Source organism: Myotis nattereri, assembly GCF_964212035.1.
Source record: "Myotis nattereri genome assembly, chromosome: 14".
Lineage (NCBI taxonomy): Eukaryota > Metazoa > Chordata > Mammalia > Chiroptera > Vespertilionidae > Myotis > Myotis nattereri.
In genome coordinates this window covers 61,692,135-61,707,701 of record NC_138089.1, presented here as the reverse complement: position 1 = coordinate 61,707,701, position 15,567 = coordinate 61,692,135, and the positions used below count along the sequence as shown (strand labels likewise).

General features: G+C 56.7%; 1 protein-coding gene across 4 annotated transcripts in view; it reads right to left on the bottom strand.

Moving 5' to 3' along the window:
* CCDC12 (coiled-coil domain containing 12) overlaps positions 1 to 15,567 on the bottom strand; it is a 55,897-nt gene that overhangs the window by 10,032 nt on the left and 30,298 nt on the right. Inside the window, exons 3-8 of one of the 4 annotated variants that reach the window (XR_013996807.1) lie at positions 11,181 to 11,260; positions 9,848 to 9,909; positions 9,580 to 9,614; positions 9,006 to 9,082; positions 8,674 to 8,915; positions 5,203 to 6,859 (exon numbers count right to left, since the gene is read on the bottom strand). Coding sequence is in view for 1 of the 4 variants with exons in the window: in XM_081106355.1 (XP_080962481.1) it covers positions 8,833 to 8,915; positions 9,006 to 9,082; positions 9,580 to 9,614; positions 9,848 to 9,909; positions 11,181 to 11,260 (337 nt within the window). In the remaining 3 variants the exon portion in view is untranslated. Of the gene's footprint in view, positions 1 to 5,202; positions 6,860 to 6,897; positions 7,558 to 8,609; positions 8,916 to 9,005; positions 9,083 to 9,579; positions 9,615 to 9,847; positions 9,910 to 11,180; positions 11,261 to 15,567 lie in introns of those variants that run through there. The other 3 variants (XR_013996808.1, XR_013996806.1, XM_081106355.1) reach the window with 3 other exon arrangements.

The window sequence follows — 15,567 nt, the reverse complement described above, 5'->3', positions numbered from 1 at the left end:
AGCGAGGCGGCAGCCGGGAGGAGGGAGCCCAGGACCCCGACCCCAGCCGCCTCGGCCTCAGTGTCCAGGCACCTTGTGGGCTACCCTGGACTCCAAGTTGGGCCAGGAAGATGGTCTCCAGCTCCCACCTGTGAGAGGGCCTCTGAAGACCCCTAGAAGGATGCCCCCTCCTGGGGGGCCTGGAGCACAGGCCAGGCTGCAGGGGCGGCTGGGTGATCCCACAGCTCCCACGCAGAGTGGGGTCTGGGGGAGTCCAGGGTCATCGAAGGGACGGCTGTGCCCATCTTCAGCCTGCAATGCCTTCTACACCAGCGGTCGCCAACCAGTGGTCCGCGGACCATGGTGGTCCGTGAGGTCCAAAAAGTTGGCAACCGCTGTTCTCGACGAAGGCGGAGCTGGGCCCACCAGAGGGGGCAGGTGTGATGCTCCACAACTTCAGTCCTTGCCTGGGGTCATGGGAGGGGCAGGCAGAGGAAGGGGACCGAGTTCTCTGAAGTTCAAAGGGGACATGACCCTACCTGGGGGTCGAGCAGGTCCTGGCTCTGGCTGGTTGTTAGAAGGCAGGTCTGCACGCGGGGACCCAGGCAGAGGGGGCTGAGGAGCGGGTCTCGCTGAGCACACAGGCAGGCGGGTCCTCAGCCAGCGCGGCAGATGCCAGCCGAGGCTGCCGTGGCCAACGGAAACACGCCTGGCTGGGCAGAGCTGCTGCTGGCACAGCGGCTGGGGAGCCGGGCCTGGGCCTCCTTGCGCCGTGATCCCGGCCATGCAGCCGTCCTTCCAAGCAGGTCAGGCCCCCAGGGCGCCGGGCCGTGGGAGCGCCCCCAGTCTGGGTTCTGCCTGCCTGGGCAAGGCCCTTAGCCTTCCCTTGGGCAGACGAGTCCTCCTTCACCCGCCTCAGCCTTGCAGGGAGGGACCTGAGGCGGGGCGGGGGTGGGGGGTGGGGAGCGTGGATGTGGATCCTGTGCAGCTCCCAGTCCAGGGCCTGGGGGTCAGGCCAGGGGCCGGGAGGCAGAAGACCTCCCATCCGCGGGGGAAGGCCCCTTGGTGAGCCGCATTAATTAGGCCCCTCCTGCTCCGCGTTAGTGGGTAGAGGTGGGTTCCATCCCCTCCCCAAGTCCTGACGGGAACTCCGTTCAGTCCTCAGAGCCACTGGGGGGATGTGGCCTGCGGCCCAGTGGTGAAGAGGGGACAGGCCAGGCTGGTTCAGGGCATGGGAGGGTGGGCTCATGGCCACCCAAGCGCCCTTCTCAGAGCCTCAGAACCTGTGGTCCAAACGCCCCCGGACCCTGGTACACGAGGCCCTTCACCTGGCCCCTCGACCCCCACGCTGAGCTCTGCAGGCAGCCCTGACCACTGCCCCTCCCAGACCCTCTGCCCAGCAGCCTTTTCCGGCTCCAGCGTCGAGTCAGGCAGCCTGGTGAGCCACCATGCTCTGGCCCTGCCTGGAGGCCAGTCAGGCGACCTGCCCCGAGCTCCCCCACATCCGTGAGAGGTGTGCAGCGTCTGTTGGGTGTGTGTGTGTGTGTGTGTGTGTGTGTGTGTGTGTACATTTGTACGTGTGTGTATATACTTGTATGTGTGCACATCTGCTTGTCTGTGTGCCTGTCTTGTGTCTATTTGTGTCAGTTCCTGGTTCTATTGTGTGTGTACCTGTGTCTGTGTTTGTATGTATGTCTATGTGTGTGTGCCTGTGTCTGTCTGTTTTGTATGCATTTGTATATCTATGTCTCGCATGTCTTTTGGTGTGTCTATGTGTGTGTGCATGTGTATGTGTATCTGTGTTTGTATGTATGTCTGTGTGTGTGTGTGTTTGTATGTACGTCTGTGCATGTGTGTCTGTGTGGACCCGTGGTCTGAGAACGCCGCCTGTGGGTGGAATTTGGCCCAGAGTCATGTTTGGTTTGGCCCTCGCGGTATTTTCAACATCTTGAGCCAACATTTAAAATCAGGATATTTCACATAAAAACTCAGCTTTCCAGTTTCTCTTAAAAATTCAGAAGCCCTGGCAGCCTGGGCCTGCGTTCCCAGGAGGCCACTCTCATGCCCCAGCGCACGGCCTCCCCACTGGCCGCTTGGCGCCTTGAGGAGGACTGTGACCCCGTGTGCACAGTGTGTGTGCGTGTGGGTGGGGGGCTGTGGGGGCATACCTGTGTGGGTCGCACTGTGACCCAGTGTGCAGTGTGTGTGTGTGTGTGTGCACAGTGTGCGCGTGGGGGGGGGCTGTGGGGGCATACCTGTGCGGGTCGCACTGTGACCCAGTGTGCACAGTGTGTGTGTGTGTGTGTGTGTGTGTGCGCACAGTGTGCGCGTGTGGGGGGGCTGTGGGGGGCATACCTGTGCGGGTCGCACAGTGTATGTGTGTGCACAGTGTGTGTGTGTGGGCGGGGGGCTGTGGGGGCACACCTGTGTGGGTCGCACTGTGACCCAGTGTGCACAGTGTGTGTGTGCGCGTGTGTGCACAGTGTATGTGTGTGTGCACAGTGTGTGTGTGTGTGGGGGGGTTGTGGGGGCATACCTGTGCGGGTCGCACAGTGTGTGTGTGTGTGTGTGTGTGTGTGTGCGCACAGTGTATGTGCGTGTGTGTGTGCGTGTGTGGGGGGGGCTGTGGGGGCACACCCGTGCGGGCCGCACTGTGACATGGGGCATGTGTGGGCCACCGTGGCCGAGCCTCTGCACAGGGGCCTCTTCCGGCCGTGGAGGCGTCGGATTCCGGCTCCCGGCGGGGCTGCCGTGCGGGATTTATTTCTGTCTGTGCCCACAGGAGGCCTGAGTAATGGGAACTTTTAAAGAAAACCAGTAAATACAGAGGGCAGGCTGGCCGGGAAATGCAGCCCGACACCCTGCCCAGCCCACGGCACCCGAGGCCAGGCCTGCGCACACCCACTCCGCTATGAATCACCCACTTGTCGGTCCCGGCCCATCTGGTGGGTGAACCCCCAACATTCTCCTCACACACACCACCTGGATGGCCCCTGAGACAACAGGCATCTTGGAGCCAACAAATGCTCAGGCCTGGCCGGGGGCTCAGGGGACGGGACCCTCCAGGTGGGCCCACCCACCAGGCTACTGGGCTCCACACCCCGCTATTCTGCCCACCCCACGTGCGCACCCCTCACATGCCCACGAGAGACGAGGCTGCCGGTGCTTGGAGGGCTGGTGGTGTCCCAGGGCTGGGAGGCACTAAGGCACTCCACTGGAGGCCAGGCCCCAAGAAGCCTGTGCCTGGAGCCGGGGCAAGGCCAGCATTGGGTGGGGGTGGGGCTGGGGTGCTGCTGTCCCCAGGACACGGCCCCCACGGTGCTGGGTTCTGGGTTGACTGAGCCCCACTCTCGGGATCATCTCTGGTATCAGCCACTTAAACGAAACAGACCCTGTGGGAAAGGGGGTGGGGTGCATTGCACAAGACACTTCAGCTGCGGGAAAGCAGGCTGCACTGACCCACACGGCTGCCAGGGCCCCGCCAGTGTCTTGCTGCCCCCCAGTGGCCGTGTGAGGACAGAGGGGATAAGGCTCATGGAGACTCTCCTGCCATCTCGGGTCGGGGGCTCTTGCTGCACCCTGAGGACCAGATCCCACCACTCGCTGTCCCACTGCAATGCCCAGCCAGCGAGGCCTCGAGACTGGCTGGAGGGAGGGTCTCCCACAGGCCCTGAGACCGCCTGGAAGGCCAGCTCCTAGAAGGCAGCCCCTGGGACAGCGCCAGCACCAGAAGGCACTCAGGACACAGGACCAACAAATGCCCGGCTCTGGCAGGTGGGCAGTGCTGCGGCAGGCCTGGGCCTGGCCAGAACCCCGAGGAGAGGCACCTGAAGCTGGTGAGCAGCAGCATGAACCCCAACAGGGTGGACAGGCCGAGTCCAGGGGAGCAGATTTGCCCAAACCGGTCACCTTCGCACACCTTGGCTTGCAGCCTACGGGGCTGGACAGAATCTTTCCCTGGGACTTTCCGGGCTGTGCCCTTCTCTGACAAACTCTGCCCTCACTCACTGCGGCATCCACACGGCTGCGGAACGTCCCAGGCCTGACACCCTCCTGAGATGACCCAGAGGCTTTCAAACAGGAGGGTGCTGGCGTGTTGGGAGGTCAGCAGGGCTGTCCTGGTGAGCTGGTAGCACTGGGCACACCAGGGCTCCGTCCACAGAGCTGGGCACTGTCACCCCTGGCCCGCTTCCTCAACCCAATGACAAAGGGGTCGCTGGGGTCAGAGTCCCACCTGACTCTCACCAAGGCCAGGACTCACTGTGACCAACTGTGAACTACCGCATCCGCTCTTCACAAGACTCTTGAAATCTTACTGTATTTTTAAACACAGAAAGCATACTTTAAAAAACATTTACACACACACTGCCCTAGCAGGTTTGTCTCAGTGGATAGAGCAGTCGGCCTGCAGACCAAAGGGTCCTGGGTTCGATTCCAGTCAAGGACACATACCTTGGTTGCAGGCTCCTCCCCAGCCGGGGCCCTGGTAGGGGCATGTGCAGGAGGCAACCAATCGATGTTTCTGTCTGTCTTTCCCTCTCTCTAAAAGATCAATGAAAAATATCCTCGGGTGAGGATTAACAAAAAAAAAATTTACACAATTTATTAACATGTTTTACCGTTTTCTTTGCTCACGGAAAATATTTTTAAACTTATTTTGGTGAAACAGATTCATAGGAGTTAAAGAGAATACAGAGCATCCTGTGTACTACTCACCCAGCTTCCCTGGATGGGAGTCACAGCTTCCATACTATCTAGCTATATAAAAAGCTAATATGCTAAGTGTCCTTCCCTCTGTCCGGGTAATGACATCACGTAGCAACGTCCGGCTTCCTCTCCCTAGCAACTAGCCTCCTTGGAGTTTCTTCAGCCCAGGAACACCACTTGCTTCATAGCCAGGTGCAAACACTTTACACTGTAACCAAATGTCTGTGAAGCATTTTCCCGTGCCTCATCTCATATGATCCTCACAGAAGTCCTGGAGTAGGTAGATAGGAGACTTGGTAGAATCCTATTTTCTTTTCATTAGCTGAAAATGGAGATTTAGAAAGCTTAGAAACTTGACCCAATTGAAAAGAAGAAATGGTGGACCTTGAAAATGACTTCAGGTTTTCTCACTGCGCAGAATGTAGTCAAACACGGCTGCAGTTAAATATTTACTCTTTGTTTTCCCTGCATGTTCTACAATACAGACAGTCTTCAGGTTACATCGGACTCAATGTATGTCATTTCGTGGTTACATCGCCATCTCCATTTATTAAAAAACAAATTTCATTATTTTGACATTGTACATATGTGCTTTATGTTTTTTATTATTTATCTACCACAAGTAAAAGTCAGAAATTGTTATCTTTTAATTTTTTTTTTTTACTGTTTCACTTAATTACTGCTGTGTCTGTGCTCCATGTGAGTGACGTAGGTGCTTATGTAGGTGGGTTCCAACTTACGATGAAAATCGTGTTACGTCACGCAGCAGGAATGGATCTCCAACGTAACTCTACGTGTATGTATATATGTATATATATGGCTAAGCTGACTTGTGCATGCGTGATACACATAGAGCTCTCACTGGCACCAATCACACATGTGTGTTTCCATCTGTCATTGTCAATTGTGAGTTTGGTTGATACTTCTATTACAGAGAAAGGGCAAATAGCGATATTAAAATATTTCTTCTAATTAATTTCCTTTCAATGTGCACGAATTTGTGCACCAGGCCACTAGTAGCACAATAAATCCAGAAGTGACATGTGTGGTTCATTCCACGTGATCACACGTGTGCACTTGCGTAATCCCCACTGCCATCAAAAGCTATTCCAACACCACAGAGATCTCCCTCACGATACTCCTTCCTAGTCCCACCATTCCTAAACCTTGGCAGCCACCCATCTGTTCCTTCTCTATGATTTTGTCATTTCATGAACATCACAGAGGAAATCCTATAAGACATGATCTTTACTACATGCGTGTACTTTTCACTCCTCCCAGCCATCCCTTCAATCTCCTGCCGTGCCGTTCACTGCTGAGTGGTATTCCATGGCACAGATGCACCGGTTTAATCCATCAAAGGGAATTTGGGTTTTTTTTTAATCCTCATCCAAGGATATATTTTTTAATGAATTTTAGAGAGAGAAGAAGGGGGAAGAGAAACATCAGTTGCCTCCCATACGCACCCTGACCGGGGATTGAACCCACAACCTTTTGGTGTACGGGACGATGCTCCAACCGAGCCATTGGGCCAGAGCTGTGGGTGTGTGTTTTCACAGAATAAAACTTAAATTGTCAAAAAAAACAAAACAAAAAACACCTTAAATTGTCCACTTGGGTAGTCCTGAGTACAGGACCGGGAAGGAACACCCTGGAAGATTGCATGCCATGTGCGAGGAACTCCTTGCCATGCTCATTTCACCCTTTTGGGGGCAATGTTTTCATTTCAAACTGAAGGCAAGGAAATCACACTGAGCCTAGATCTAGGTCTGGCGACGACTTGGCAACCTCCACTCTGTGTGTTCCTTTAAACTGACACATCATGGCGATGACACACCAGGCTGCTACGAGCCTCTGTGGACTCTCTCTGCTCCTGTACTGCTGTCTGCATGGACAGCTGATTTCTGGGCCAGGAGAATGGGTGCTGGGTTTTATGTTAAGTACACATTTAGTTTCTGAGGAAATTGCACAAGTATTTCCCAGAGTTAACTAGTGTTTACTTCCTGCCTACAATGTGTGAGGTTTTCCGCTCGTCCAGGTCCTGCCAGCATTTATCACCGGCTTCACTGATGCTGTTCGTACAGGTATCCGGCGTCTCCTCATGGCTTCGACTGGCACTTCCCTGATGGCCGGTGGTGCTCAGTAGCTTTCACGTGTCTGCCGCTGATATCACCTGGAAAAGTGTCCCTTCTTGTCTTTTTTCCATTTTCTATCGGACTTTTTTCCCCCTTTTTACTGTTGCGTTTTGATAATGCCTTATAATGTTTTAGTTAGGAGGCTTTTATCAGATAATCGCTCTGCAAATATTTTCTGTCTGTAGCTTTTCTTTTCATTCTCCTCAGACTTTGTGGGAGCAAAAGCGTTTCATTTTGGCAAAGTCAAATTTCACAATATCCTTTCTATGGGTTGTGCTTTTGGTCTCATGTCCTAAGAATTCTTTACCAAGCTTGGGGTCCTGAATGTTTTCTCCTGGAAGTTGTTATAGTTTTACATTTTACATTCAACCCTCTGACCCATGTTGACTTCTGTCAGGTCCAAGGCTTCGGTTGGGGCTCCTCTCAGCCTATGGCTGTCCCATGGCTCCAGCACCGCGTGCTGAAGACCGTGTTTCCTCCACGAGCTCACACACGAGTGGCCACTTCTGACGTGCCCAGCTCTGTCACGCATGAGTGGCCACTTCTGACGTGCCCGTTCTCTCCCATGATCTCTGCCTGCCTTCCACCAGCCCGGTAGCTTCACAGTGAGTCTTGGGAAGGTTAAAGACTCCCCATGCTTTAGTCTTCGAGTTCAGACTTGTTTGAGCTATTCTAGTTCTTTTGCCTTTCCTGATGTATTTCACTTTTTTTGTTATTCCTCATGAGGATATTTTTTCTATTGAATTTTATAGAGTGGAAGGAAGAGAGACAGAGAGAGGAACATCGATGTGAGACACATGGACTGGTTGCTCACACGCGCCCTGACTGGGGCCAGAGGCAGAGCCTGTAACCGAGGTGTGTGCCCTTGACCGGAATCAAACCTGGGACCCTTCAGTCCTCGGGCTGACACTCTATCCACTGAGCCAAACTGGTCAGGGCTCCTGATCCGTTTTACAATAATCCTGTCTACACTTAAAGATTTTATTAGGATTTTGATAGGAGTTGCATTAAACCTGTATATTAATTCTCCAGTAAAACCACCTGGGCTTGGAGATTTTTCAGAGGTTTTTTAATTATGAATTCAGGGTCTTTAATAGTTACAGGGCTATGCAAATGACCTCCTTCATCTGGAGTGAATTGTAGTTTATGCTTTTCAAGGAATTGGTTCATTTCATCAGCCTGTCAAACTCACATGGGCATTTACTTACAATACCCCCTTCCTGTCCTTTTGTGTCTGGGGAATCTGTAGTGATCACCTTATTTCACTCCTAATATTTATATTAATTTGTGTCTTTTTTTGTTGTTACCTCTGTCTTGCTAGATCAGTCAATGCTGATTTTTGCAATGTCTACCTATCTTTGCTCACCATTTCTTCCTACCGCCTGTGGCAGGCCCTGCTGGCTGCCCTCCCAGCATCCTTTCTCTCTTCCTTTTCCATGGAACCTCAATTTCAATCGTGGTGGCAATGGGTCCAAGCTGACCCCTGCACGGACCCAGGCTCCTCCCTCTGTCCCACTGCGAGGGGCCCACAGAGCAGGGGGAGCCTCTCTAGCTGCCCCACGAAACACTGCAAGCCTAGCCCCACGCAGGTCTCCAGACTCTGTCAGACCTCTGTCCCTCCAGGGTTCTGAGATGACCGCTGCCCAAGGACTGAGCCCGGAAGGTCAGCCCATATGCTCAGCCCCACACAGGGCTTTCTCAATCAAGCATTACCTCTACACACCCTGTCTGGGACCCAAACTCAAGCACCCCAAGGACCCAGGAAATATTTGATAGATTTCTGCCACACACAGGGGTCTGCTTATTTCTATTTACAGAAAAGAAAGTCCACAATATATACATGTACACATACGTGCGCAGGCCACAGAGCTGCTCGGGAGACAAGGAGCTGGCTCTCCCCATGGCGGGCTCCCCCTGATGGGGTGGGGAGCCACTGCTCTGAAGGCAAACGGGAAGTGATGGCCAGCTCGGCCCCCACGCTGTCCAACACCTTCCTCCCATGGGGCAGGCCTCAGTCGGAGTCGCAGGCCTCTTGTTCATTGGTGGCGTCCACTGCAGAGGCCAGGCTGTCCTCCTGGCCTTTCAGCCTCTCACCTGGATGGACAGCAGACGGGGGTGAGAGAGGCCCTGTACCTGGGCTGCCACCCGGAGGGCAGGGACCCACCTCGCCAGGCCTGCACTCACGGATCAGCTCGGCGATGGCCCTCTGGGTCCGCTTCTCCAGCTTCTCCAGCTTCTTGGCTACGTCTCTCTTGAGGTCCCTACCGCAGGGAGGTGGCAGGAGGCCAGAGGCTGACGACTGGCCCGATGTGGCCCCGAGCCCACCTTGCCTGCAGCCCCTCGGGCACCAGGAACTAGCCAGGACGCTCCGCCCACTTCCTGCGCCTCCGAATTCAGCACCTGCCATCCCTCCCAGCCCAGGGAGGCAGGGACCAGCCCAGAGACCCACCCACTGAAGCCCAGGTGTGCGAGGCGGACGGCTCCTCTGGCCCCTCAGTCACTGCTCAGAAGCGACCTGCCCAGCGCGCCGAGTCCTGCTCCTCCTCCACCCGGAGCGCCCAGAAGGCACCCACGCTGTCCCCTGGCTCTGGGTTCCCAGGACGTAGGCCCCAAGCTCATTTCATCAACTTTAAACACCTCCCTCTGGCGCTGTCCCTGACAGACTTACAGACGAGAGGACGAGGCCTACCCTGGCCCAGGCCCGGCACCAAGCGCTCCCGCCCCCCGTCTGCTCAGGTTCTCCCCTTGCAACGCTTACCAGTCCGGCTTCCGGGGTGCGAGGTTGGCCAGGTCCTGGGGAGGAAGGAGACACCTGTCAGGGCCAGAGGGGCCCCACCCCAAAGGAAGGAGGGAGATGGGCAGAGGTAGGAAAACAGGAGGAAGAAAAGGAGGAAGCAGGGGTGAGGGGACGTGGGAGGTGGAAAGGGAAACAAGAAGGGACGAGAAGGGAGGGGGGCGGAGAGCAGGTGCAGGAGAAAAGGCCTCGGGAGCGGCGAGAACGGGCCACTCGCCACCCTGCCACTCACCACTTCCTCAATGACTGGCTCGGGCTTGGCGGCCTCCAGTTGCTCCCTCACCTTCTCTTCCACTAGAGGGCACAAGACAACAAGGGGGGCTGGGAGAGGCTGCCACTTGCCTGGTGACAGCAGCTGCAGCCACGGCAAGGGAAGAGGGTGCAGGCAGGTCCTGGGGACCTTGTCCCCTTGGCCCCCAGCCAGCCAGACGGAAGACCCTGGAAGGTGGCTCTGGAGGAAGGCTGGGGGCTCTCAGGATGAAAGCCATCCGGGCAAAGCAGGCAGCTGGCGTAGTCAGAGCCAGACTTCGCCTCCAGCTGTGAATACATCCAAAGTAGGTTCTGGGCAGGGCCCAGAAGACCGGCTGTCCCCAGTCTCCAGGGGTCCAGGATTTCCTCCCATCTCCCGTGCTCCCAGACGGGGACGGCCACCTGGAGGTGCACTCGGCGCACCCTGGGCCTCCAGGCAGTGACCGGGGACCCTGGCCCTGGGGCACAGACGCTGGGAGCCCTCACACCAAACCTGGGCTCTACAGGCTTCTGCCAGGCCAGGCCCCACATTCCCTCAGGGCCCCCGTCCTGCCTCCCCCCTCCAGCCATGGGTACTGCCCCCGAGGCATGGGACCAGCTCCCTGTCCCTCTCCTCTGTCCTGCCTCACTGCCCCCTCCCCACAAGGTGCCACTGGGCCCACCACAGTGGCGCCCAAAACACCCGGGACACATGGGAATTTCAGGGGCAAAGTAGATGAGGAAGCAGATGGGTGTGGCTGAAAAGGCAGCACTTTGCTGTTTTACAAGATAATGTATTTATTCACTCATCGAATTGAAAGCAAAAATGAAGTTTTTTTTAAAAGAGTCAGGGACCTGCGTGACAAGAACCCCAGCATCTCTGGTGCAGGTGGCTGGGGACAGGCCACTGCTGGCCGATGCTCCTGGCTCCTGGCTGCTGCCCACACTTGCAGACTGCAGCCCTCGGCGGCGGCCCTCACCCACCGCAGACCACCTCTCCCGGCCTCTGGGCCTGGCGCTGTCACACCTCCACCTGGTCGGCGTCCGCCTGCCCTGCTCTTGCAGCACCTGCCCTCATCGGGGCCTCTCTCTGACCTTCATGGGTCCGGGCACCACTTCTCAGCCCAGAGGGTTCCTCTGAGATGAGGCCTCTTCCCTCCAAGGCCCCTGGGAGGCCCCCCAGTCGGGTGCGAACAGGGCAGAGCCCGGCCTGCTTCTCTGCGGTCACCAACACTGACCACGTGTGCACCTGCCAGGAAGTGGTGGGGAGGGTGCTAGAGGCCCAGCTTCCTTTCAGTGGAGGCACTGACAGTGCCCGAGCAGAGACCAGCACCTACCTGCCACGGGCTTGGCCTGGGGCACCCGCCTCCTCTTCAGGTCCTCGTCCTCGGGGACATAGTTCCGCAGCCTGAGTTCCCTGCGCAGCAGAGACGGCAGAGACGGCGTGAACGGGGGACAGTCTGGGTCACCGCAGACACGTGCAGGCCAGACTGACGAAGCCACAGCTGTGACTTCCCCCTTCCTCTCTGGAGCGGCCCCGGAGGAGGAGGCCGGGGACAGAGGTGCTGTGGGCCCGCCCTCTGCGCCTCAGCCCCGCATCCCTCAGCAGCTGGCTGGCAGCTCTCCCAAGGCCCTGCCCACCCTGCGGGCTGCCATGGGAGCTGGGGCTGGGGGGCCCGAGCAGCATTCACCAGCGTCTCCCCAGGATTATCTTCCTCTGACAGTTACGGGAGCTGAGGGCCAGAGACACCCCAACTGTAGATGGTCACACAGCAGAGCCCTGGCTGAGTGACTCCTGAAAGACAGGGCTGGTCATCGCCCACTGGTTCCCAACCTGGCCTCGTCCTCAGAGCCTCCGTGCCGGGGCCACTGGTACATCGTCCCTGGACTCTGATGGCAAGATCTGTGCTGGGCGCGGCCGGTAAGGGCTAAGGGGACTGGCAGGACACCGTGGAGGGCTGGGACAGCCACGCCCACCGTGGCAGAGCCCGAGACCTCTGTGAGGGAACCACGAGGGACCAGAGTCACACCGGGGACTGCCACACGCACGTGCCCCTGTCCCCGCAGCTGAGTCTCCACAGACTGGGGCCCCTGGCTCGGCAGCCCCAGTCCCCACCCACAGAGCCTCGCCTGCAGAGGGCCCTGGGGGCTGGTGCTTAATAAGGGGCCACTGGGCCAGGACGAGGCCTGGGGCAGAGTGCCCGGCCCACCTGCCGGCCAGGGAGGACTGCAGTGCGGGTCCTCATCCTCCCCACGAACTCCTAGGGGTCTTTCCGAGGACTGCTGCCCTCAGGCGTCCTGGGCCTCCAGGACAGGGGACAGTCTCCCAACAGCAGGCTCACAGTCTCATCTACCAAACCCCTCTGTGTCAGGCCACCAAGGGCTCCCGTCTGCCCCCACCCTGGCAGACAGCCTCTCCAGAGGGGAGGGCAGGTGCTGTGACCACACGGCCAGCACTGGCAGCAAGCGGTCTGGACGCGGGGACTTCAAGTTCAATCCCTATTCACCAGTACCTGCCCCATCCCCTCTTCCAGGGCCCCTGAGACCACAGCCCCAGGGCCAGGCTGAATCTTTGTGCCCTGGGGGCAGTGCCCGCCTGGCCTCTGAGGAGCAGGGACACCAGCCCTGGCCCCCGGCCCCGCCCCTCACGCCAGCCCCAGGCCTCAGGTTAGTGGCAGATCAGGTTGCAGTGGGCGTGCCCCGAACACTGGCTTCCCCTCACCACAGGGTGGGGAGAAAAGCAGAAGAGAAACTGGGTGTGGGAACTGCGGGGATTTGTGGGAAAAACACTGTCGCTCTCACACTGGCTCCAGGGGTCCGTGAGAGTTGGGGGGGGGGGGGGGGGGGACGACTGTGCCAGGACCCTGAGCGGCACACGCCCATGCCCTCCCCTGCCCAGGCCTCAGCAGGGCAGCTGGACTGAGAGAGGACACGGCAGGGGACAGGGAGGTGCCAGAAGCCCCTGGGAAAACGCGCAGCAGCCCCCAGCTCCCACTGCCCCTGTGCCCCTGGAGCTGGGCACTGGTCCGTCATGAACACCTGGGTCCCGGTCAGTGGCCTGTCCCACTCTGGGCCTCAGCTTCCCATCTGTACACCAGGAGGCAGGCTATGCTGGGTGTCAGGTCTGTCCAGCCAGGTTCAGGGCCTCCGGACTCACCGTGAGAGCTGATGAAGACACTGCCCCTCCCCCCACCCCACTCACAGCCAAGGGCAAGCCTCTGGCAGAGGTCCCGGGCACGGGGTTCTGCTCAGGCCTGGCCTTTCCAGTGCAGGACGTCGGCTGGTTGAAGCCCTCCCGCCCGCCGCAGACAACTTAAACCCGGCAACAGACACAGGATGGGAAGTTAGGCCACAGCTGTGACCATCCCAAGCCATTTCTTCTTGTATTACTATTTACTCATTACTGCGTCCTAGAGGCCCGGTGCACGACTTCACGCGGGGTAAGGCCCCTCGGGGTGGCCTGCAGAGATCAGGCCCCAGCTTGCGTCCCCAGCCTCGCAGCCCCGCTGTGGCCTGGCGCCACCCCCTCACCTGCTCCACCATGCCACTGCGCTCCCGCTCTCTTCGGCCATTGGGGCCGGCAGCGCCTCCACTGCCACCCACTGCCAGCACTGCATCACCAGCGCCCACCATGTTCCGCGCCACCCCCTGGTGGTCAGCGCACATCATAGCGAGCGGTAGAATGACCGCATATTAGGCTTTTATTATTTGGATTTATATTTGTTTTCTTACTATTGTTATTTTATACCCTTGTGACTATCTTTTAGGTAATGATGGCTGGTAATTTAACCAACCGTCACCAGCAGTGGATACGGGTCCAACTCTTGCCCACCTGTGAGTTTTTAAATCTGCTGGTGGCCTTGGAGAAGTGCCAAAGCCGCAGGGACCGGAGGGGCTGCACGCCCAGCAGAAGGCAGGGTCGCCCGATGGAGGGCAACTCCTCCTCCGTGAAGAATCTGTCTACTGGCAGCAGAGCCTCCTGCAATCCCGGGGCCTGAAGAGACAAAGTCTGTGTGCAGGGCAGCCAAGAAGCAGGGCCCGGGCCCCCCCAGGCTTTCTGTCGTGATCCCCACATGACCCCATCTTCAGAATCGGGGTGAACCTGAAACAGGAACAGAGGTGGGCATCGGCAGTCACCGGCGGCTGCCGTGGGAAGAAGGGGCCGTGTGACTGGGCACTGGGAGAGGAAACCTCTCCTTCAGGCCTGAGGGGTGGGTGGGCCAGGGCGCCCGAGCTCACTGCCCGCCTGCAGCTGGACCAATTCTCTTCCGAGCAGCAATTTCGACTGGTGCTGCAGGCCTGTCTAAAACATGCAACGCCTGACCACTTAGGCAGGAGCACTGACCTCCTCTCCTCAGATTATCAAACAGAAAAACGACAACAGCCAACACAACAATCGCTGTCCAATGTGAATGAATAAACACTATACCTATTTTCTGTCAGATCCATGAAAAATAATATATTTTTTGGTGTGCCACAGAATTTTAATAGTTCATTTATGTGTGCCATGAGATGAAAATGGTTGAAAATCGCTGCTCTAGAGGAAAATAAATTACCCGGAACCACAAATTATCTCTAGAACTTTTCATACCTAACATCCAGGATTCAATCAAAGCCGTGAGAAAAAATAAAGACAACATACATGGGTGATCCAAATATTGGGATGATTAGAAATGAAATGTAATGTAATTAACACTAATAAAAGTTCAGGAAGATAAACCACAAGATGGAGAATTTCAGCAGACAACCTGAAACTGCAAAAATTAATCAAATGGGAATTATACAGTTGAAAATATAACCAACACTAAGGACTCAATAAAGGAGTTCAACAGTAGTTAGGGCACATATAAAGAAAGGACTAGTAAACGGTAAGACAGGCCAGAAAATGTCCAGACTGAGGCACAGAGAAGTTGGAAATTACAGAAAAGAGCATGAGAGACACATGCAACAGGATCAAAAGATCTGACTTACATGTAATTACAGTCCCAGAGGCAATAAATAGATCACGACTGAGAATTTTTTACATTAATGAAAAACATCCCATCGATTAGAGAAACACTATGAACTCCAAAGAAAAGACCCCCAGGCAAATCTCTGTCCAACTACTGAACCCGAGACAAATGTGTTTTTTTCCTCAAAAATATTTTATTGACTTTCTTACAGAGAGGATCTATCAGCCTTTGTCGCATCATATCAGAACTAAGGAATCCACAGTCACCCCACATGACACGATCCTGACAATACTGAGAAGATCACACGGCCCCGGAGCAGCAAGGCCGACACACCTCACTGAGGCCGGGGCCGGGGACGCTGTGAGTCTGGCTCCAGACCGACAGTGCCTTGGTTTGTTACATGACTATCGTGGTGGGGAAACTGGCTGCAAACAGTAATCGCACCTCCTGTTTTCAGGGTCTGGTAAAACTCTCCTGTCGTTAAAAAAGAAAAGAAACGTGAAGCCCAGGGGCAGAGGTCTAGCACGCCAGAGAGAAAGGCGGCTTCCCGACTGACTGCCGGGCCCACCTCCCGACCACATGGATCTGAGCGTCCACACTGCGTGGCAGGCGTCGGCCCGGCCCCTGCCCCCTCTTCATGCCACAAGTCTCACCCGCAGGCCTGCCCTCTCTTCTCCCCGGTGCTCTCAGGGCCACTCCACCCTCACTCCCGCGCACGCACCCTGCCCTGCACCCTGGAGAGGCAGAATGGGGCAGCCCCGTGTGGCCTGGG